The sequence below is a fragment of the Equus asinus genome, chromosome 14 (assembly GCF_041296235.1).
Source record: "Equus asinus isolate D_3611 breed Donkey chromosome 14, EquAss-T2T_v2, whole genome shotgun sequence".
Taxonomy (NCBI): Eukaryota; Metazoa; Chordata; class Mammalia; order Perissodactyla; family Equidae; genus Equus; species Equus asinus.
In genome coordinates this window covers 23598165-23616071 of record NC_091803.1, presented here as the reverse complement: position 1 = coordinate 23616071, position 17907 = coordinate 23598165, and the positions used below count along the sequence as shown (strand labels likewise).

The 17907-nt window shown below is 39.1% G+C and overlaps 1 protein-coding gene across 23 annotated transcripts in view; it reads left to right on the top strand.

Moving 5' to 3' along the window:
* The first annotated feature begins 1201 nt into the window (after positions 1-1201).
* Positions 1202-17907, top strand: part of CRCP (CGRP receptor component) — a 137187-nt gene continuing 120481 nt past the window's right edge. For 4 of the 23 annotated variants that reach the window (XR_006513231.2, XR_006513230.2, XR_011494171.1 and 1 more), the window contains exons 1-4: positions 1631-1760; positions 8949-8985; positions 10577-10675; positions 14283-14377. Coding sequence is in view for 15 of the 23 variants with exons in the window: in XM_014842293.3 (XP_014697779.1) it covers positions 1753-1760; positions 8949-8985; positions 10577-10675; positions 14283-14377 (239 nt within the window). In the remaining 8 variants the exon portion in view is untranslated. Of the gene's footprint in view, positions 2258-3331; positions 3420-3576; positions 3697-8948; positions 8986-10576; positions 10676-11709; positions 11762-14282; positions 14378-17907 lie in introns of all 23 variants that reach the window. The other 19 variants (XR_011494175.1, XM_044746480.2, XR_011494173.1 and 16 more) reach the window with 17 other exon arrangements.

Here is a 17907-nt window from a genome sequence, read left to right as displayed (position 1 = left end):
ATATAGTCTTTTGTGTCTGGTTTCTTTCACTTAGCATGTTTTTGAGGGTCATCCATATTATAGCATGTATCAGTACTCCATTCCTTTTTTTGCTAAATAGTATTCCACGTATTAATACAGCACATTTTCTTTATTCAATTATCAGTCACCATTAACAGTGTAATACACCTCCTGTATTTGTCCAGATTGCCTGGGTTTGAATCCCTGCTGGACAAGTTCCTAGATGAGTGACCTTGGGTAAATCATAATCTCTCCAAGCCTGCCTCAGTTTCCTCAACAGTAAAATTTGAATAACAATAGACTCTACCTCATAGAGTGCCCTGGTTGTACTGTCACAGTAATTAATATTTGTTGAGCACTTACTCCTATGCGCCAGGCACTTTATAAGGATTATCTAACAGATTTATAATTTTCAGATTAGGGAATTGAGGTTAGGACAGGTTAAGTAATCTCCCAAGGTCAAACAGTTTCTAGGAAAGTGATGGAGGTAAACAGAATCACAGGCTGGCTGACTGCAAAGCCTGCACCACTAACTGTTAATACCATGGAAGAACAAAGTGCTTAGCAAGGGCCTTGCAAGGAGAATGAGTTTAGTAAATGATAACCGATAGAACACGAAAGTATAAAAAAGCATTAAAAAAATTAGCCATTGATTCATCATCTAAAGACATCTGCCACTGTTAATATTTTGGCATATTTTTGCCCAGTATTTAAGAAATATTTCAAATATACCAAAAAGTCTAGACGATAATAGGCATCAACCTCCCCCCTATTGTTTTGAAAAGACAAAATGTAGTAGATTAGGTTGTTCTGCCTCCCATCCCCTTAGAGGATTTTTTTTTTTCCTATGCATTGTTTTTTCTTAGATCATTAGGGTCACACCACATTATTTTCTCTTTTAAAAATCCTATCTTGGGCATTTCCCCAGCATACCAAATATGCTACATGATTTCTCACGATTGAATATTATCTGGTATGACTGAAACACGATTTATCACTTCTCCATTCTTCGGCATTTAAGCTATCTCAGGAAAAACCTCAGTACACATGCATCTTTCTTCAAGCGTCCGATAATTTCCTTTGGGTAAATTCCTAAAAGGCCAGAAGGTCAGAAACCGTGCTTGTCGTTCGGACTTTTTATACTTTTTTTGCCAAATAGCTCTCAGGGAAGAATGGGAACAGGGAGAAGGGAGGCTGAGATTTTTTTTCACCTTTTAAAACATTTTATTCAATTATAACATATATACAGAAAAGTGCCACATTAAGTGTACAGCTCATCGAATTTTCAGAAACTGAACATGCCCGCGTACCCAGCACCCAGAACGTGAAATAGAACATTTGCAGCAGCCCAGAGCCGCCTCCACTCCACCGACCCCGCGCCCCGCTTCTCTCAGGGGTGGGGTGTTAACGCTACAAAGACCTACTAACCAGCTTAAGCCTTTGGAACCTTCGCTTATTAAAACCTCGATATAACCTAGACACGAAAACATGAGATAAATCCCGCGGGCAAACGCTTAACAGTCTGAAGCGCGCCGGGCGAAGGGCACAGGGGCCAGACGGCGCGCGGAGCCCGGCGGCGTGCAGGGCCGGGCCGGCGGCGTAGGTCAGGCTCCCGGCGTGCAGCGCGGCGATCCCGGCGTGCAGCGCGGCGCGCGGAGCCGGCGACCCAGCGGGCAACGCGGAGGGCGGAGAGGCGGTGGCGCGGCGTCAGGCTCCTCTCTTGGCGGCTGGAGGCTACGAGGCGGGGTCGGCATGGAAGTGTAAGCCTCCCAGAGCGCGTTCCCGGCTTTGGTCCGACGCTCACGGCTGGAGACGGCTAGACCCCTGGGAGCCGAGAGTCGTGGCCTTGGGGCGACCCCTCGTTCATGCGTGAGGGGAGGGCGACGGCCCAGTCTGGAAGGATCGAGGGAAGAAAGAGACTCTCGCTCCCCGCTCTGAACCTTCGGTCCCACTACCACCTTGTACCTAGGACACGGGCTGGGTGCCGCTCGTCCCGGTTGCCTTTCTTTGTGCTTGCTCCCTCTTTCATTCATTTATTAGCGTTTTCTGGGTCACAGTGGGGAGCCCAGCCCGGTAGCTGAGCGGGGACTTAGAAGGGATAAAGCCCGAGTCCGTCCTGGAAGTATCTGGAGGAGACACGGATAAGCTGCACCTGGGGCAGTGGACCCCTGGGGAGCCCCAGCTCAGAAGGGGTGCTATCTGACTTTGATGAGGAGCACGAGTGAGTTTTCTGGAGAGAAGGAAGTCCTTGAGCCAGGTCTGGGGCCGCAGAAACAGCACGGGGAGTGGGGGGCGGGTGTGTGTGTGTGTGTGTGTGTGTGTGTCCATGTTGTTGCAAATGGCATGATTTTGTCTTTTTTTATGGTTGGCCTCATCTTTCTTGATCTCTTAATAGCAGTTGATACCGAAACTCTAGAAACTCTCTTGGCTTTGTGACATGCTTTCCTAGATTTCCTCCTACATCAAAGACTACTTCTCAATCTCCTTTCCTGATTCCTCCTTCCTCTCTTGGCTTGGCTTCTAAATGTTGAGATATTTTAAGGCTCAGTCCTGGGACCCTTTCTCTTCACACTCCCTCCCTCAGTCATTTTACCCATCTGTCTGCTGATGATTCGCCAAAGTACACTTCTAACCCTTTTCTTTCATCATCCATCCAGTTGTTTATACCAAAAATCTAGCCCTCTTTCCTCACCCCTAAATCCAATCCATCAGCCAGTCCTGTCCTCTCCACCTTCAGAATGTATTTTGAATGCAGCTGCTTTTCACCATCTCCCGTGCTAATTGCAGTCCATCATCTCTGGTCTGGATTAAGCCATAGCCTTTGGCTTCCACTCTCTGCCCCCTATTCTATTCTCCACACAGCAGCCAGAATGATCTTAAAATATTAATTGGATCAAGTCACTCCATATGTAAAATGCTTCATTGGCTTTCTATCGTACTTAGAGGAAATCCACATTCCTTATGGATTCTATACAGTTATACATAATCTTAGAGATTTGTCACCTACTCACCAGTCTGAACTCTTGCCACTGTCCCCACCCCCCAAATACACATACTTTCCACTGGCAGTCAGGTAGTTTTTGTAACCTTCCAAGCTCTTTCCTGCCTCAGTACCTTTGCATTGCTATTCCCTCTGCCTGCTGTACTTTTCCCCCTGCCATGCTCCCTTCTTATCCTTTTGATAGCTCAGGTTAAGTGTCTCTTTTCAAGGTTGCTTTTCCTCTTTGGTCAATCCAAAACAATCCTCCTTTTTGTCTCTCATAGCACCTTGGTTTACTTTTATCGTAAGTAATTGCAAGTTGTAATAATAGGTATTTCTTTACTTGTTTAGTGCCTGTCTCCCTCACAGGAGTGTAAGTTCCATGAAAGCAGGGACCAGTGTCCGTTCACCTGCTGCTTAGCACTGCATCTGGCACATAGTAGGTATTTAGCTAATACTTGCTTAATGAGGTAATATAACAATACTTCCTTAATTTAATAAATATAAATTAATTAGCTCTCTTCCTAATTGCTGGGCATATAGACTTTCTGATTTTCCTAAGAGATACATTGAATCAAGAGTTTTTTCTTCTGTAGCAGCTTGTCCACTTCTCCCAAGGAGTCAGTGACTTACTGAAACCAATCAAGAATTCTGCAGAGCCAGCCCTGATCACCTAGTGGTTAAAGTGCAGTGCTCTCACCGCTTTGGTGGCCCAGGTTCGTTTCCTGGTCGTGGAACGACACCATCTGTCAGTTGCCATGCTGTGGCAGTGGCTCACATAGAAGAACTAGAAGGACTTACAACTAGGATATACAATCATGCACTGGGGCTTTGGGGAGAAAAAAAAAAATGAAGATTGGCAACAGATGTTAGCTCAGGGCGAATCTTTCCCTGCAAAACAAAAAAAACCAAAAAAACTCATGCTCTATTTGAAAAACAAATAATTTTAAAAAAAGGTTTCTAAAAGAATTTTGCAGCTAGTAGTTTATGAGAAAATGAGGTTTTCTGAAGTAGGCATGTGGTTTGGGAGTGGAAGGATCCCTGAAATGGAAAGATCTGGAGGCCTAACTTCTAGTTTCTGCCTGGCCTCCAACATGAGGGGTGCCCTCTCTGGCATTGTGGTCCTTCGGATCTTTAACAGAACCCTGAGTCTCTGAGAGGGTAAACATATTGTACCTCTATCAGGCACTCCTAGGACCTGGAGCAAGGAGGAATGGATGGAAAACTCCTGAGGTTTTATTGCTTTTTCTTCTTCAGCCTACTGAGTGAATAATACATGTACACATACACTAGAAATTTTTTAAAGGTGAAGACTATTTATGCTTTATTTGGTTGGGTGATAGAATTTAAAAAATAATAACTTTTTGACCATCATTTGGAAGCTTATTTCCTCAGGTGAAAGGATACAAAATATTCATAGCAAAATTAAGTGTTTGTATATATAAGGTATTTGCTATTTGGCTAACTTTGTCTAATGCCTTGGGATTATTTATATCCCTGGAAAGCTTTGTGTTTGCTTTTTTATTCTTGAACTTAATATACATACTTAGAGAAAATGAACTCTATTTATCTTGTGTATCTTCTGTTTTGAGATAGTGACAGAATTTCCTTCATTTTACTGCTGGAAATACTGAGATTTAGAGAAGTTAGCTGATACGTTCTATAACAATTCAGTAACAGAACTGGAAAGAGGTTACTTGCTTGATAGCTCCCAAGAAAATGCTGCTGGTTAAATTGTTCATTGACTTTGAAAGCTACACAGTTTTCTTGTACTAGAGTTTCATTTTTCAGAACATGACTTGAATCAATAACATAAGTTGAACATAGAAGAATCTGAGCAATCTTGTTCGTTAGTATGTTCATAAGAGTTAAACACGGCAGTTAATAGGCACTGTTTGCATGGGCTTTTTTGTGTATGTGTGTACATCTAAGGAAAGTCTGTCAATAGGACATTTTGTTCTGTTTATTCAGAGTTCAGTATTCCAGAGTTGTTTACATCCATTAAATTGACTCAACAAGTTAAGCAAATTTTACAGGTTAAATTTCAAATAGCAAGTCAACTTCAGTCAACTCATTCATTACTTAAGGAAATTAGGTGATTACCTGCCTGTAAGTATAGATTCAGACAGTCTTTAAAATTCACTTGAAATGGTTGCTTTAAACACTTGTAAATAAAATCTACTGCTCTAAGTGCTACAGACGAATATGAAGTTTTGTGTAGGTAGGCAGCTTCTAGAAGTCTGAATGCTTGTGAATGTATTATGTCATACTAAAGTGTTAGCTATAGAGCAGACAGTTCCTGCTCAGTTGTTGTCAACGGCTTATAAATATGTAATTCACAGATGTGTCACTTGATGGATTCTAGTAACCCTAAAAAGCATTGGAGGAAAATGCATTTTATATCCTCAATTATATGTCCTGTTTTAACCTTATGGAGTTCTTTAGTTTTACATTTCCATTTTTCTCAACTTTTATCTTGAAAAATTTCAAACCCATGGAACAGTTGGAAAAAGAACACCACAAGTACCTTTATACCCTTTACCTAGAGTCCCTTTTTTGTTTATGTTTTTGATGTATTTGCCTTATCTCTCTTACATGTGTGCATGTTCTCTCTTTCTAGACACATGCATACACACACTTTACTGGAACATTTGAGAGCTGTAGATATCATGTCATTTTATCCAATCCTAAAAAAGCATTCTCTTATGTGACTATATTATTATCACATGCAGGAAATTTAGCACTGATATAACTACTACTATTAAAATATAACTTACATTCACATTTCTCCAATTGTCCCAATAATGTCATTCTAGCTAGATTTTTTTTTTCTGATTTAAGATCTAGTTAAGAATCACATGTTGCATTTAGTTGTCATGTTTCTTTGTGACAAATAACATTGATATTTGAAGAATCTAGGCTGGTGGTTATGAAGGATGTTTCTTAATTTGGATTTCTCTGATTATATCCTCATGACTAGATTCCAATTAAACATTTTTTGACAGGATTGCTATAAGGGATGTGTCTTAGTGCATCACGTCATCATTATTGGTGCTATTAAATTGGGTAACTTGATTAAGCTGATGTCTGTCAGATCTTGCCGTACCCTGCTCCCAACAACCTGCTGCTTAGTGGTGGTTACAGTAACTTCTTCGGGATAAAAAAACTCCCTTTAAAAAAATTTCGCAATACACAGTTCATTTAGGACTTTGTAAAAGGTGGATACTATACTAATTGACATTTTACCGAATAAAGGAAGGCCTAGCGTGTGTTGGCATTTACTCCATTAGTATTTAGCTGGGTAAAAGAAATTATCTTCCTAATAAAAGAATCAGTGAATAAATCAGCTTCTGCCAGCCATGGTCTGCAAGATGCAGGACCTGTTTAAACATCCATTGTTTTCCTGGTCCCAAAACACAGCTTCATTAAAATACATGAAAGAGAGTTTCCCTCCTTTTATATTGGTTCTAGGAAAGGCAGATGATGTTCTTTGGATTCTTGCATTAACAATATTGACTTGGGCAGTGGGGCAATAACTTGGAAGAGCCAAGGACGGATTTCCCAGGGCATGGACAGAGGACGGAACATGATTTGGGAATGAAGTTGTAGCAATGGCACCTGGGATGGATCCATTGGTCTTGAGGAAAGAAAGGGTTGGTATTTTTTCCGCAGTCTGTTTCAGGAGGGATGTCTTAGTTGCCATATGTTTAGGGCACATGGGGAGTTGTAACTCAATTTCAAGCAAAGATAGGAGGAAGCCTTGTGGGCTGACTTCCTGATTAAGTAGGCAAAGATGGCATGTGGTTTGATTTGTCATTTTCAATTTTAAATGAACCATGTCACATACACTAATTATGCATTATCCTTCCTGTGTTAGGTTGTCTTTAAATGTGATATTCTTTGTGACCCGAGTGCAGCTGTGGTCATTTGGGCAAAGCAGCACTTTTGTGAAATCCCAGCTATTTATCGAATGACTAGTAGCATTTGGTGAGCTTCACATGCTGATTTGATTACAGTGCTGACATCACTGTGCTGATGACCTAGGGCCGAGGTCGGATCCTTGTGTTACTACCTGCTAGTTTTGCTTTATTTATTAACTGGGGAAATCACCCATCTCTTGGCCCATGTTTTTGAAATTTTGTGTTAATCATTTTCATTATATAGCCCTACTCCTGGTTTAAGAATGTACAGTAGTCTTTGTTGTACATTATGTCAAGTCCAAACTGCTTCCTGAATTTTTAGGATTCTGTATTACCAGTTTCCATTTGTCCAATCCAATCTCATTTTTCACAATTTCATAGTTATCTTCCACAGTTAGGCCTCTTACATGTGACCTAAAGCAAATTTTTTAATCTCTGAGCCTGTTTCATCATCTACATAGAAGGAATCATAATAGCTCCTACATTACAGGGTATTTAATGAGAGTTAAGTGAGATGATATCTTTTAAAAATAACCTCCACTTAGGGAAATCTTAATAAGTGCCAAGAACTATGCTACACTTTTATTTATTTATTTTGAGGAAGTTTAGCCCTGAGCTAAGATCTGCCGCCAATCCTCCTGTTTTTGCTGAGGAAGACTGGCCCTGAGCTAACATCTGTGCACATCTTCCTCTACTTTATATGTGGGACGCCTGCCACAGCATGGCTTGGTAGGCGGTGTGTGTGTCTGCACCCAGGATCTGAACTGGTGAACCCCGGGCTGCCAAAGTGGAATGTGTGAATTAACTGCTGCACCACCAGGCCGGCCCCTATTCTACGTTTTTTAAATTTGTTGTCTCATTTCATCCTTGTAAGAGCTTTATGAGGTAGGAAGAGGTTATAGTATATACATAGGTAGTAGCACAGGTAGTGGTGAGAGTAGATGGCATTTATTGAGCACTTACTGTGTTCCAGGTACTTTACATGTTTCAGTTTAATCTAAACAATCTTACAAGGTTGGTACTGTAATTGCCATTTTATAGATAAGGAAATTTAAGCATGGAGAGATTAAATAACTTGCCCAAATTCACATAGCTAATATATGGTGGAGCTGGCTTTAGAATCCAGGCTAACACTTCTAGGTACTAGTTTAGCCCTATTTTTTGTTTTAGATGGGCAAGTTTGTTGGGAGGGGTGGTTAATTAACTCACTGAAACTCACACACCTTTTAAGTGGCAGAGCTGGAATGTGAACCCAGATTTGTCTGATTTCAAAACTGTGTTCTTACTTACCACACTATACTGCCTCCAGACTACTAAAAACAGTAAATAATTTCTGATGCGATATTGTAGAGTGGATCAAAAGTCACATTACTGTTCTCATTTATACATGAAAGAAATTGTTCTCATTTGCCTTGATCAGCTGTTACACGGGTACCAGGCTTTTGACCACTGCTCGACACATGAACTCTGCTTGTTGAACTGATAGAGAAGATGAACACTTTTGTTGTTTTATGGATAACTGGCAGGATTCCTGACATTGCTGGAATTCCCAGTGGTGATGTTAGTGTTAAGGATCCCATTTCTGGTGATTTAGTAGGCAGACTTGTCTGTCCAAGATGTTGTAGCTGGTGGGAGGCAGATGGTACTGGAGAGAGGACCTTGTTGTGGGATGAGACAGCACTCTGTTTCTCCAGTTAATTCTAGCACCCTGACTCTATCGAAACTCCCCATCCCCCGTGGTTTTGCCCCCATGATATCTGACTTCTCTTAACTTCTACCTTCATAGATTACTGATAAGTATAGTATTTTAATCACCTCCTTGATGATGGATGTGTGATAGGCTATGGCTGTAAAAAGGAAAGTTCGCTCTGAAATTGTCCATAGCTTGCTAAAGCAGTAGGACTTAGAACATTTCTCAGTTTTAGGTTGAAGTCCCTAAATTCCTGAACTGGATTACTGAATCTTGAGAGAGGAATTATTTTACAGATATTTAATTCATACAAAGGGATGTGAGCCCAGACTAAAGATAATTGACTTTTCTTTTGCAGGAAGGATGCCAATTCTGCTCTGCTCAGTAACTACGAGGTAAATAACTGTGACGTGGACTATTGTACTTTTCGCTCTGATGGTTTGCCCTTTGCTTCTGAAGATTATTAGTTTTGGTTAGAAATGACTGAATTTGGATTTTCCACTTTAAAATAAGGCAGATGGCACCATCTGGTGGACCTTGGAATATTCTAAGCTTGGTAAAGTATATGCAATAATTCAGGGAAGCTGGAAGGCTTTAGTTTACAGTAGTCAACCCTTCCCCAAATCCCACAGATTTTAGATCTTCATTTGGGATGTCTTCATGAGATAGAAGCATCTATTTTGGAACTGTTTCTGTCTGCAAAAGTTTCCTATTAAAATACTTATACCTTTTCCTAATTATCACTGTTTACCTATGAAATGCTTTTATATGTTACTATTTTGATCCTCATAATGGTTTCATAAGTATTAACACCTTCGTTTTGAAAATGAGAGCTTAGTTGACTCACTATTATGAATAATTTAGTAGGAACTAACAGATTTGGAATTTTGGGGCTTGAGTGTTGGTTTGCCGGGGAAAAGGAGGAAAGAAGGAAAGAGGTTGGTGAGAGGAGAGATACGGCATTATTTTTCCCTGCCTTTTAAATTGCCTGGATCTTGTTTGGTACTAGCAAAACCATCTGATAGGTTAACTCTGGGTGTAGAAAGAACCATTCATATATTCACTGTCAGTTTTTCATATGCCAAAGTCTAAACTCTTGAAGACTTATAGGAGATTTGGTCTCCACTGTGTGATATATATATATATATATATAGAAGGTAGTAGAATTAACGTAGTTAGCCATATTCCTTTCTTCGTAAAGGTTGATCTTAAATGGTTCCTGCCTATAACAGGAAGGAAATGGTTGCTGGTCAAGCCATTGGCTTTTAGGAACCTCCTTGTCTAGTTTGGAATCTGCTGGGTGTTTGGGTGTTATATCCTTTAGGGAAACATTGCATTAATTGGGTCTCATGCCACCATTTCTGAAAGGTATGACAGGCAGCGGAGGGGTTGCGTTGTATCTAGTAATGGTCTGAGTCTATACTTACCTCAGTTCTTTGGTATAATCCCTAAAACGGAAAGAGAGATCGTCTCCCCACCCTCCTTAGCACTACTACACATAAGTTTCTCCTTTGTGGGGAAAATTTACTTCTAAAGTTCTATAGCATTCTTTCCGTTTTTTGGTAAACCATATTTTATCACTTGCCTCATAGTTTCTCTTTTCCAGAAATAAATTATACTAGATTTTCATATTATGAAGCAGAATCCTTTTTTAAAAAATTATTTATTTTAGGAAAATTTTCTTTGAAGTACTCAGTGTATTATTTTTGAGATCAGAGGAAATCAGCAATATGGTGTATATTGATAGGAAACATTTGAAATATTTTAAGTAAACTAATGAATTTGGATTATTTGACTTAGATAAAAGAGCATTTTAAAAATATCGGATTTAAAAATTATCGGATTCTATATGTGCTCTAATGCAAGAGTTAGGGGGAGAGTTTGTGGGAGGAAAAGAAGTACAATTTATCCTTCAAAATCATTGACCTTGGAATAGATACATTTCTCAAATTTATTGATAGAAGTCTTTTGTATATCTCTCTCTAGGTGTTCCAGTTACTGACTGATCTGAAAGAGCAGCGTAAAGAAAGTGGAAAGAATAAACACAGTTCTGGGCAACAGAACTTGAATACTATTACCTATGAAGTAAGCCTGGGCTTCTGGAGGGTTTACCTGAACTACCATTGAGGAGAGTTGCTTTATTCTGATGACTGGCCATCAAATCAAGATTGCCTGTTATCTGATTTGAATAGTTTTACTATAACCCAGTTTTTATTCTGTTTATAAAAGTGAAAGGAGCTTGGCCAATTTAGAGCATTAACCAACTACAAAATTGGAGTGAATAGTCTGTAAGACTGCCCTCACTTCTAATGCCAGTTGCAAGTCAGTTTGCAAAACCACCCAAGTTCAATAATTCACTAAAAGTACTCACAGGACTCACTGAAAGCTATTATATTCCCAGTTATGATTTATTACAAGGGAAGGAGACAGATTAAAATTGGCCAAGGGAAGAAACAAACAGAGTAGATTCCAGGAGAAATACCAAATGCAGAGCTTCCGTTGTCCTCTGAATGTGGAGTTAGTACACATTTCTCTCTCAAGATTGGTGTGTGACAATATGTATAGAATATTGCCAGCCAGGGAAGCTCAGGTGAGCTTCCATGTCCATAGTTTTTTGAGGGACTCCATTACATGGGCATGATTGAATGATTGCTTGCCCATGTAGTTTATCTCAGCCTCCAGGTTGACTGATACAGTATGACCCAAAGCCCCTACCCTAAGTCACATTGTTAAGACTATCCAGAAAGACCTAAGGTCCCAGGCAAGGATACTCCTATGAGGTATAACATCCTAAGAGTCTGGAGATTACCTCCCAGAAGCTGAGGGCAAAAGCCAAACCTTCTCTTTGGGCAAAGCCAAATTATTCAGTACACAAAAAGTGATACTTTTTATTGTAGAAAACTTAGAAAGTACCAAAAAACTTAAAGAAGAAAGCAAAGGTAATTAATAACTTTAATATCTGTTCACATTTTGCTGCATTCTCTCCCAACCTTATGCTTTGTCCTAAAAAAAGAAAATGTAAGCCATTATATTTATTATATGTGATGTATGATTTTGTATCTGTCATTTTAACTTATGTTTTCTTACTATATTCTTCTAATTCTGATTTTTGTTTCTAGGAGGATTTGGTTTTAATCATCTTTATCTTTCAAAGATACTATTTAACTTGAAGTAAGTTATTGTAATCCCCGTTAAGGAAAATGAGAGGTTTAGCACTTTTGTCACCATTCCTCTCCATCCAGTTTTGTTCATTTAATCATATGTTTAAAACCCTATCCTTCATTTATTCATTCATGTTCTTTTACGTTATATAGTTCATCTCTTTCAAAGAAGAAAAAAATATTTTTTCGTAATTAGTTTTATAACCAAATTTCAAACTATCAAGTACTTTTAACTACACACTTAATCAGTTTAAGCTCACTGCCACTCTGTTACTCCTGAAGGAAAGTTATTGTGGTGCTAAGTGTTTTGAGACTTTTTATACCTGAGAATATATTTCTAGTGTTCTTGTCTGTGACAACTCTTCTGAATAGAGAGTTCTTGGGTTTAACTTTTATTCTTCAGGGCTCTACAGGTATTTCTTGGTCAGTTAGTATTTGTTGTTATGGAAAAGTCTGAGACCAGCATGATTTTTGCACTTTTGAGAGACTCTACTTAGATGCTTCAGGCTACCGTTTATTTTTCAGGTTTGAAATTCCTCTCCGATTATGTCTAAGTGGGATTCCCTCTTTTAAAAAAAAATAATGAAAACCTTTTATTTTGAAATAGTTTTACAGAAGTTATAAAAATAGTGCTGAGTTCCCATGTACCCTTCCCTAGTATTTCCTAATGTTAACATCTTACATAACCATGTTAACATCTTATATAACATTATCAAAACTAAGAAATTAACATTGGCACATATTATTAAACTAAAGATTTTATTAGAATTTCCCCAATTTTTCCAGTAATGCCCCTTTTCTGTCCAAGGGTCCAATTCAGAACACCATATTCTATTTAGTTACATATGTCTCCTTAATATCTTCCAAACTGTTAACAGGTCCTAAATCTTTCCTTGTTTTCCATGACCTTGACACTTCTGAAGAGTACCGGCCAGGTATTTTGTAGAATGTCCCTCGATTTTGGTTTGCCTGATGTTTACTCATGACCAGACTGAAGTTATGGGGTTTTTGGGGAAGAATACCACAGAGATGATATGCCCTTCTCATTGCATGATATAGGGTAAATGATATCAGTGTGTTATTACTAATGCTGTTAACCTTGATCATTTGGTTAAGGCCTGGTTTCTCTACCCTAAAGTTACTACTATTTTTCCATTTCCATATTCTTACAGTCATGCGCTGCGTAAGGCCATTTCGGTCAATTACAGACCACGTGTAATACGGTGGTCCCATAAGATTAGTACCAGATAGCCTAGGTGTGTAGTAGGCTAAACCACCTAGGTTTGTGTGAGTGTTAGTGCCTACAAACATAGATTCTTTACCCACTACACAAAAGGAGCCAAATAAAAATTGGAACACCAGGCTATGGCAAGGAAAGGGTTTTTATTTTGGATGATATCAACCAGGAGACAAGAGTGAGCCCTCAAATTTGTCTTGTTTTATCTCCTCTCCCTGCAAGATGGGAGGCCAGGAGTTTTAAAGGTTTGTGAGGAATGTGGCTGCTTGTGGGGGGGTGGGCAGTCAGTGGCTTTGCTGGTTGGAGCTTTCCCATCAGCCTGCGTTTGCTCAGCCTTGGGATGCTGCTTGCAGGGAGGAGGAGATGATAAGGAATCCAGGTCGCTGTCCTTGGCCGTGTCTGTCTCCATGGAGGATAGTAGATTCTGGAGCCAGGGAGTAAGCAGGGAAAAAGTGCTTTGGTTTTAACCTCATATATACTGGGTTTAATGTAGGGGAACTGATATCAGGGCCGGCATCATAAGCACACTCTATGATGTTCACACAGTGACAAAATGCCTAATGACACATTTCTCAGAATGTATCCCTGTCGTTAACCAAGCTTAACTGTAATTAGAAAGGAGTCACCAAGTCCTGCCCACATTCAAGAGGAAGAAGATTAGGGTTCACCTCTTGAAGAGAGGGAGATCAAAGAGTTTGAGGACATATGTTAAAACCAGCATAGTAATTACTACATATTTTGGGAATGATGCTTTGAGACTATGCAAATATCCTACTTCTTTCAGCTTTTGCCCATTTTAGCATTCATTGGTGAGTCTTTCCTACAGTAATTATTACTACAGTGCAATTGTCTAATGGTGATTTATTTCTCTCATTTCTTCTAGGTTTAATAGTTAGAATTCTTCTGTAAGAGAGAATTGTTCCTTCTCATCCATTTATTTATTTATTCCGTCATTTATATCCATATGGACTCATGGCTATTTATTTTATTCTTGGAGTTCCCTGTCTTTAAAAAAGTTACTTGAAATAAGATAACACAATTATTAGATTAGGTTTTTTCTTTCAAGATGAGAAAAGTTTTCTTCTGAAATTTCATTATTTTTCCTGTTTTTAGCTACTGGTTTTCTTTTTGAGGAATTCCTATTATCTGAAGATTGATTCTCTTGAAGGCATTTGTTTTATAGAAGATTTTTGAAACAATATTTTAGAATGTTAAATTATAGCTATTGCCTTCCCTTTTTGTCATTCAGTGTTCTTTATCTTATGTTTGCTTTTTCCTTTTTGTTTTTTTGTAGACATTAAAATACATATCAAAAACACCATGCAGGCACCAGAGTCCTGAAATTGTCAGAGAATTTCTCACAGCAATGAAAAGCCACAAATTGACCAAGTAAGTAAAAATTATCTTAAGTAGGAAAAGAATGACACGTAATGAGAATGATAGCTTACAAAAGCCATCCTCAGCAGCTGTGTATTTATACTGAGCTGGATTTTGAGTTATACTTAGCACACGGTGCTCTTTTATAGTAGGATCATGGTATCATAGGTGAGACAACTGAAACTTAGACTTGGGATCCTTCTAGAGCCATGGGACAGAACTTAGTGGGTTTTTTAATCTCAAAATTTTTTTGCGGAAGATTAGCCCTGAGCTAACTGCTGCCAATCCTCCTCTTTTCACTGAGGAAGACTGGCCCTGAGCTAACATCCATGCCCATCTTCCTCGACTTTATATGTGGGACACCTACCAGAGCATGGCGTGCCAATAGGTGCCATGTCCGCACCCGGGATCTGAACCAGCGAACCCCGGGCCGCTGAATTGGAACATGTGAACTTAACCGCTGCACCACTGGACTGGCCCCTCAAAATATTTTTTTTGAGTCCCAGTTCTATGACCTATCCCATCACCCGCTTCCAGCGTTCAGACCAAATTGGTTGAAAAATGAGTTTCACAAATTAAAGTGCTTTTTATAAAGTTTATCACTTAAGTCATTTGATGTTTGTGTTTGCTTGGGGCAAAAATGGCTTGATAATATTCTGCCTGCTCTTCTAGAGCCTGATTACTTTTCTTGGTGACTTTCTTAAATAAGTTAAGCTTGTAGGAATTAAAACCATCGTTACAAATTAGATCAAGAGTTTCCATGAGAAGAAAACTAGTCCTAGTCTTTTAGAATTAATTCCAGAGGTGATAAATCCCAGAAGCTTTTGTCATTTCATTCAGGATAATCGATAATTTTCTTTGGAGGAACCATTTGGTGTTATTTCAGGCACATGAGTTGATACACTATCGGTAAACTAAGTGCACTTCTCCCCTGCCTCTCTTCTCCAGATGAACTCTGAAGACAAACATCTTGCAAGTGTATTATCTGTGTGTGTATGAGTATAGTTCGTTGTATTTTTAATTGTGTTAAAATACACAGAACATAAAATATGCTATCTTAAATTTTTAAGTGTACAGTTCATTAGTGTTAAATACCTTCACATTATTATGCAACCAACATCCGGAACTTTTAATCTTGTCAAACTGAAACTCTATACCAATTAAACAACTCCCCAACTCCCCCTCACTCCAGCCCTAACAACCATTATTCTATTTTCTGTTTCTATGAATTTGACTACTCTAGATACTTCATAAAAGTGGAATCATACAGTATTTGTCTTTTTTTAAATATGTCAATATTGCTTAATAATGTTTTATCATTTTAACCATTTTTAAGTGTGCAATTCAGTGACATCAGGTACATTCAAATTGTTGTAATACAATGATCACTGCTATCCATCCACAAAACATTTTTCATCTTGCAAAACTGAAACTCTGTATCCGTTAAATAAAGACTCTCCATACTTTCCACTCTCTAGCCCCTGGAAACCACTGCTTTCTGTCTCCTGAATTTGACTGCTCTAAATATATATAGTTTTTGTCTTTTTGTGACTGTCTTATTTCATTTAGCATAATGTCTTCAAGGTTGATCCATGTTTTAGTATGTGTCAGATTTTCCTTCCTTTTGAAGGCTGCACAGTATTCCGTTTTTATGTGTGTATCACGTTTTGTTTATCTATTTGTTTGTCAGTGTATACTTGGGTTGCTTCCACCCTTTGGCTATTGTGAATAGATGCTGCTATGAACATGAGTGTACAAATATCTCTATGAGACCTAGTGTTCAGTTTTTTTGAGTATATACCCAGTAGTCAAATTGCTGGATTATACGATAATTCTATTTTTAATTTTTATAGAACTGTCATACTGTTTTCCATAGTGGCTGCACCATTTTACATTTCCACAAGCAGTGTGTGAGGGTTTCAGTTTCTCCACATCTTCATCAACCCTTATTTTCTCTTTTTTCGATGATAGCTGTTTTCTTTTTTTTTGAGGAAGATCAGCCCTGAGCTAACATCTGCCGCCAATCCTCCTCTTTTTGCTGAGGAAGACTGGCCCTGAGTTAACATCCGTGCCCATCTTCCTCCACTTTATACGTGGGATGCCTACCACAGCATGGCCTGCCAAGTGGTGCCATATTGGCACCTGGGATCTGAACCAGTGAACCCAGGGCCGCCGAAGTGGAACGTTCGAACTTAACCACTGCACCACTGGGCCGGGCCCTATGATAGCTGTCTTACTGGGTGTGAAGTGTTATCTCATTGTGGTTTTGTTTTGCATTTTCCTAATGGTTGGTGACGTCCAGCATCTTTCCATGTGCTTATTGGCCATTTATAATCTTATTTGGAGAAATATCTATTCAAAATTTTATCGCCATTTTTAAATTGGGTTGTTTCTTTTTTCATGTTGAGTTTTAGGAGTCTTCTGTCTGTCCTGGATCTTAATCCCATATCAGCTATATAATTTGCAAATATTTTCTCCCATTCTGTGAGTTGCCTTTTCACTCTCTTTTTTTTTAAAAAAAAAGATTTTATTTTTTCTTTTTCTCCCAAAGCCCCCCAGTACATAGTTGTGTATTTTTAGTTGTGGGTCCTTCTAGTTGTGGCATGTGGGACGCCACCTCAGCATGGCTTGATGAGCAGTGCCATGTCCGCGCCCAGGATCCGAACCAGCGAAACCCTGTGCTGCCGAAGCAGAGCACATGAACTTAACCCCTCGGCCATGGGGCTGGCCCTTCACTCTCTCGATAGTGTCTTTTGATACACAAGTTTTTAATTTTGAAGTCCAATTTGTCTATTTTCCTTTTGTTCCCTGTACCTTTGGCGTTGTATCTAAGAAATCATTGTCAAATCCAGTGTCATGAAGCTTTTTACCTATGTTTTCTTTTAAGAGTTTTATACTTTTTTTTTTTAAGATTTGTACCTGAGCTAACATTTTGCCAGTCTTTTTTTTTTTTTTTCTTCTTCTTCTTCTTCTTCTCCACAAAGCCCCCTGGTACATAGTTGTGTATTCTAGTTACAGGTCCTTCTAGTTCTGCTATGTAGGATGCCACCTCAGCATGGCTTGATGAGTGGTGCCGTGTCCGTGCCCAGGATCCAAACTGGTGAAACCCTGGGCTGCCAAAGTGTAGTGTGCGAACTTAACCACTGGGCCACAGGGCTGGCCCCCATTCTTGTCCTTTGTAAGAAGCTTTAAGGAAGATTCATTTGAAACAGTGGGTGGATCACAGAAGATCTTCCTTATTGGAAGCCAGTATAAATTATATCAAATTAAACCAGGGAAGTTTTACATCTCACCTTATAATGACAATAACTTCCATTTATTGAGCCCATTTAGTGTTCCATGCATTTAGCATTCTCGTTTAATTTTAATTTTCACAGCAACCTAATGGACTGCTGCTACTATATAGCCTCTACTACAAATGAGGATATCTGAGTCCATTGCTTTAGATTTCTGGCTTAACTTTTTCCTTTTTGGCTATCTTTGGTTTTGATTCCTGAATGATAAAGCACTGTTATTCTACCTGTTATGATGAAATCATTTCA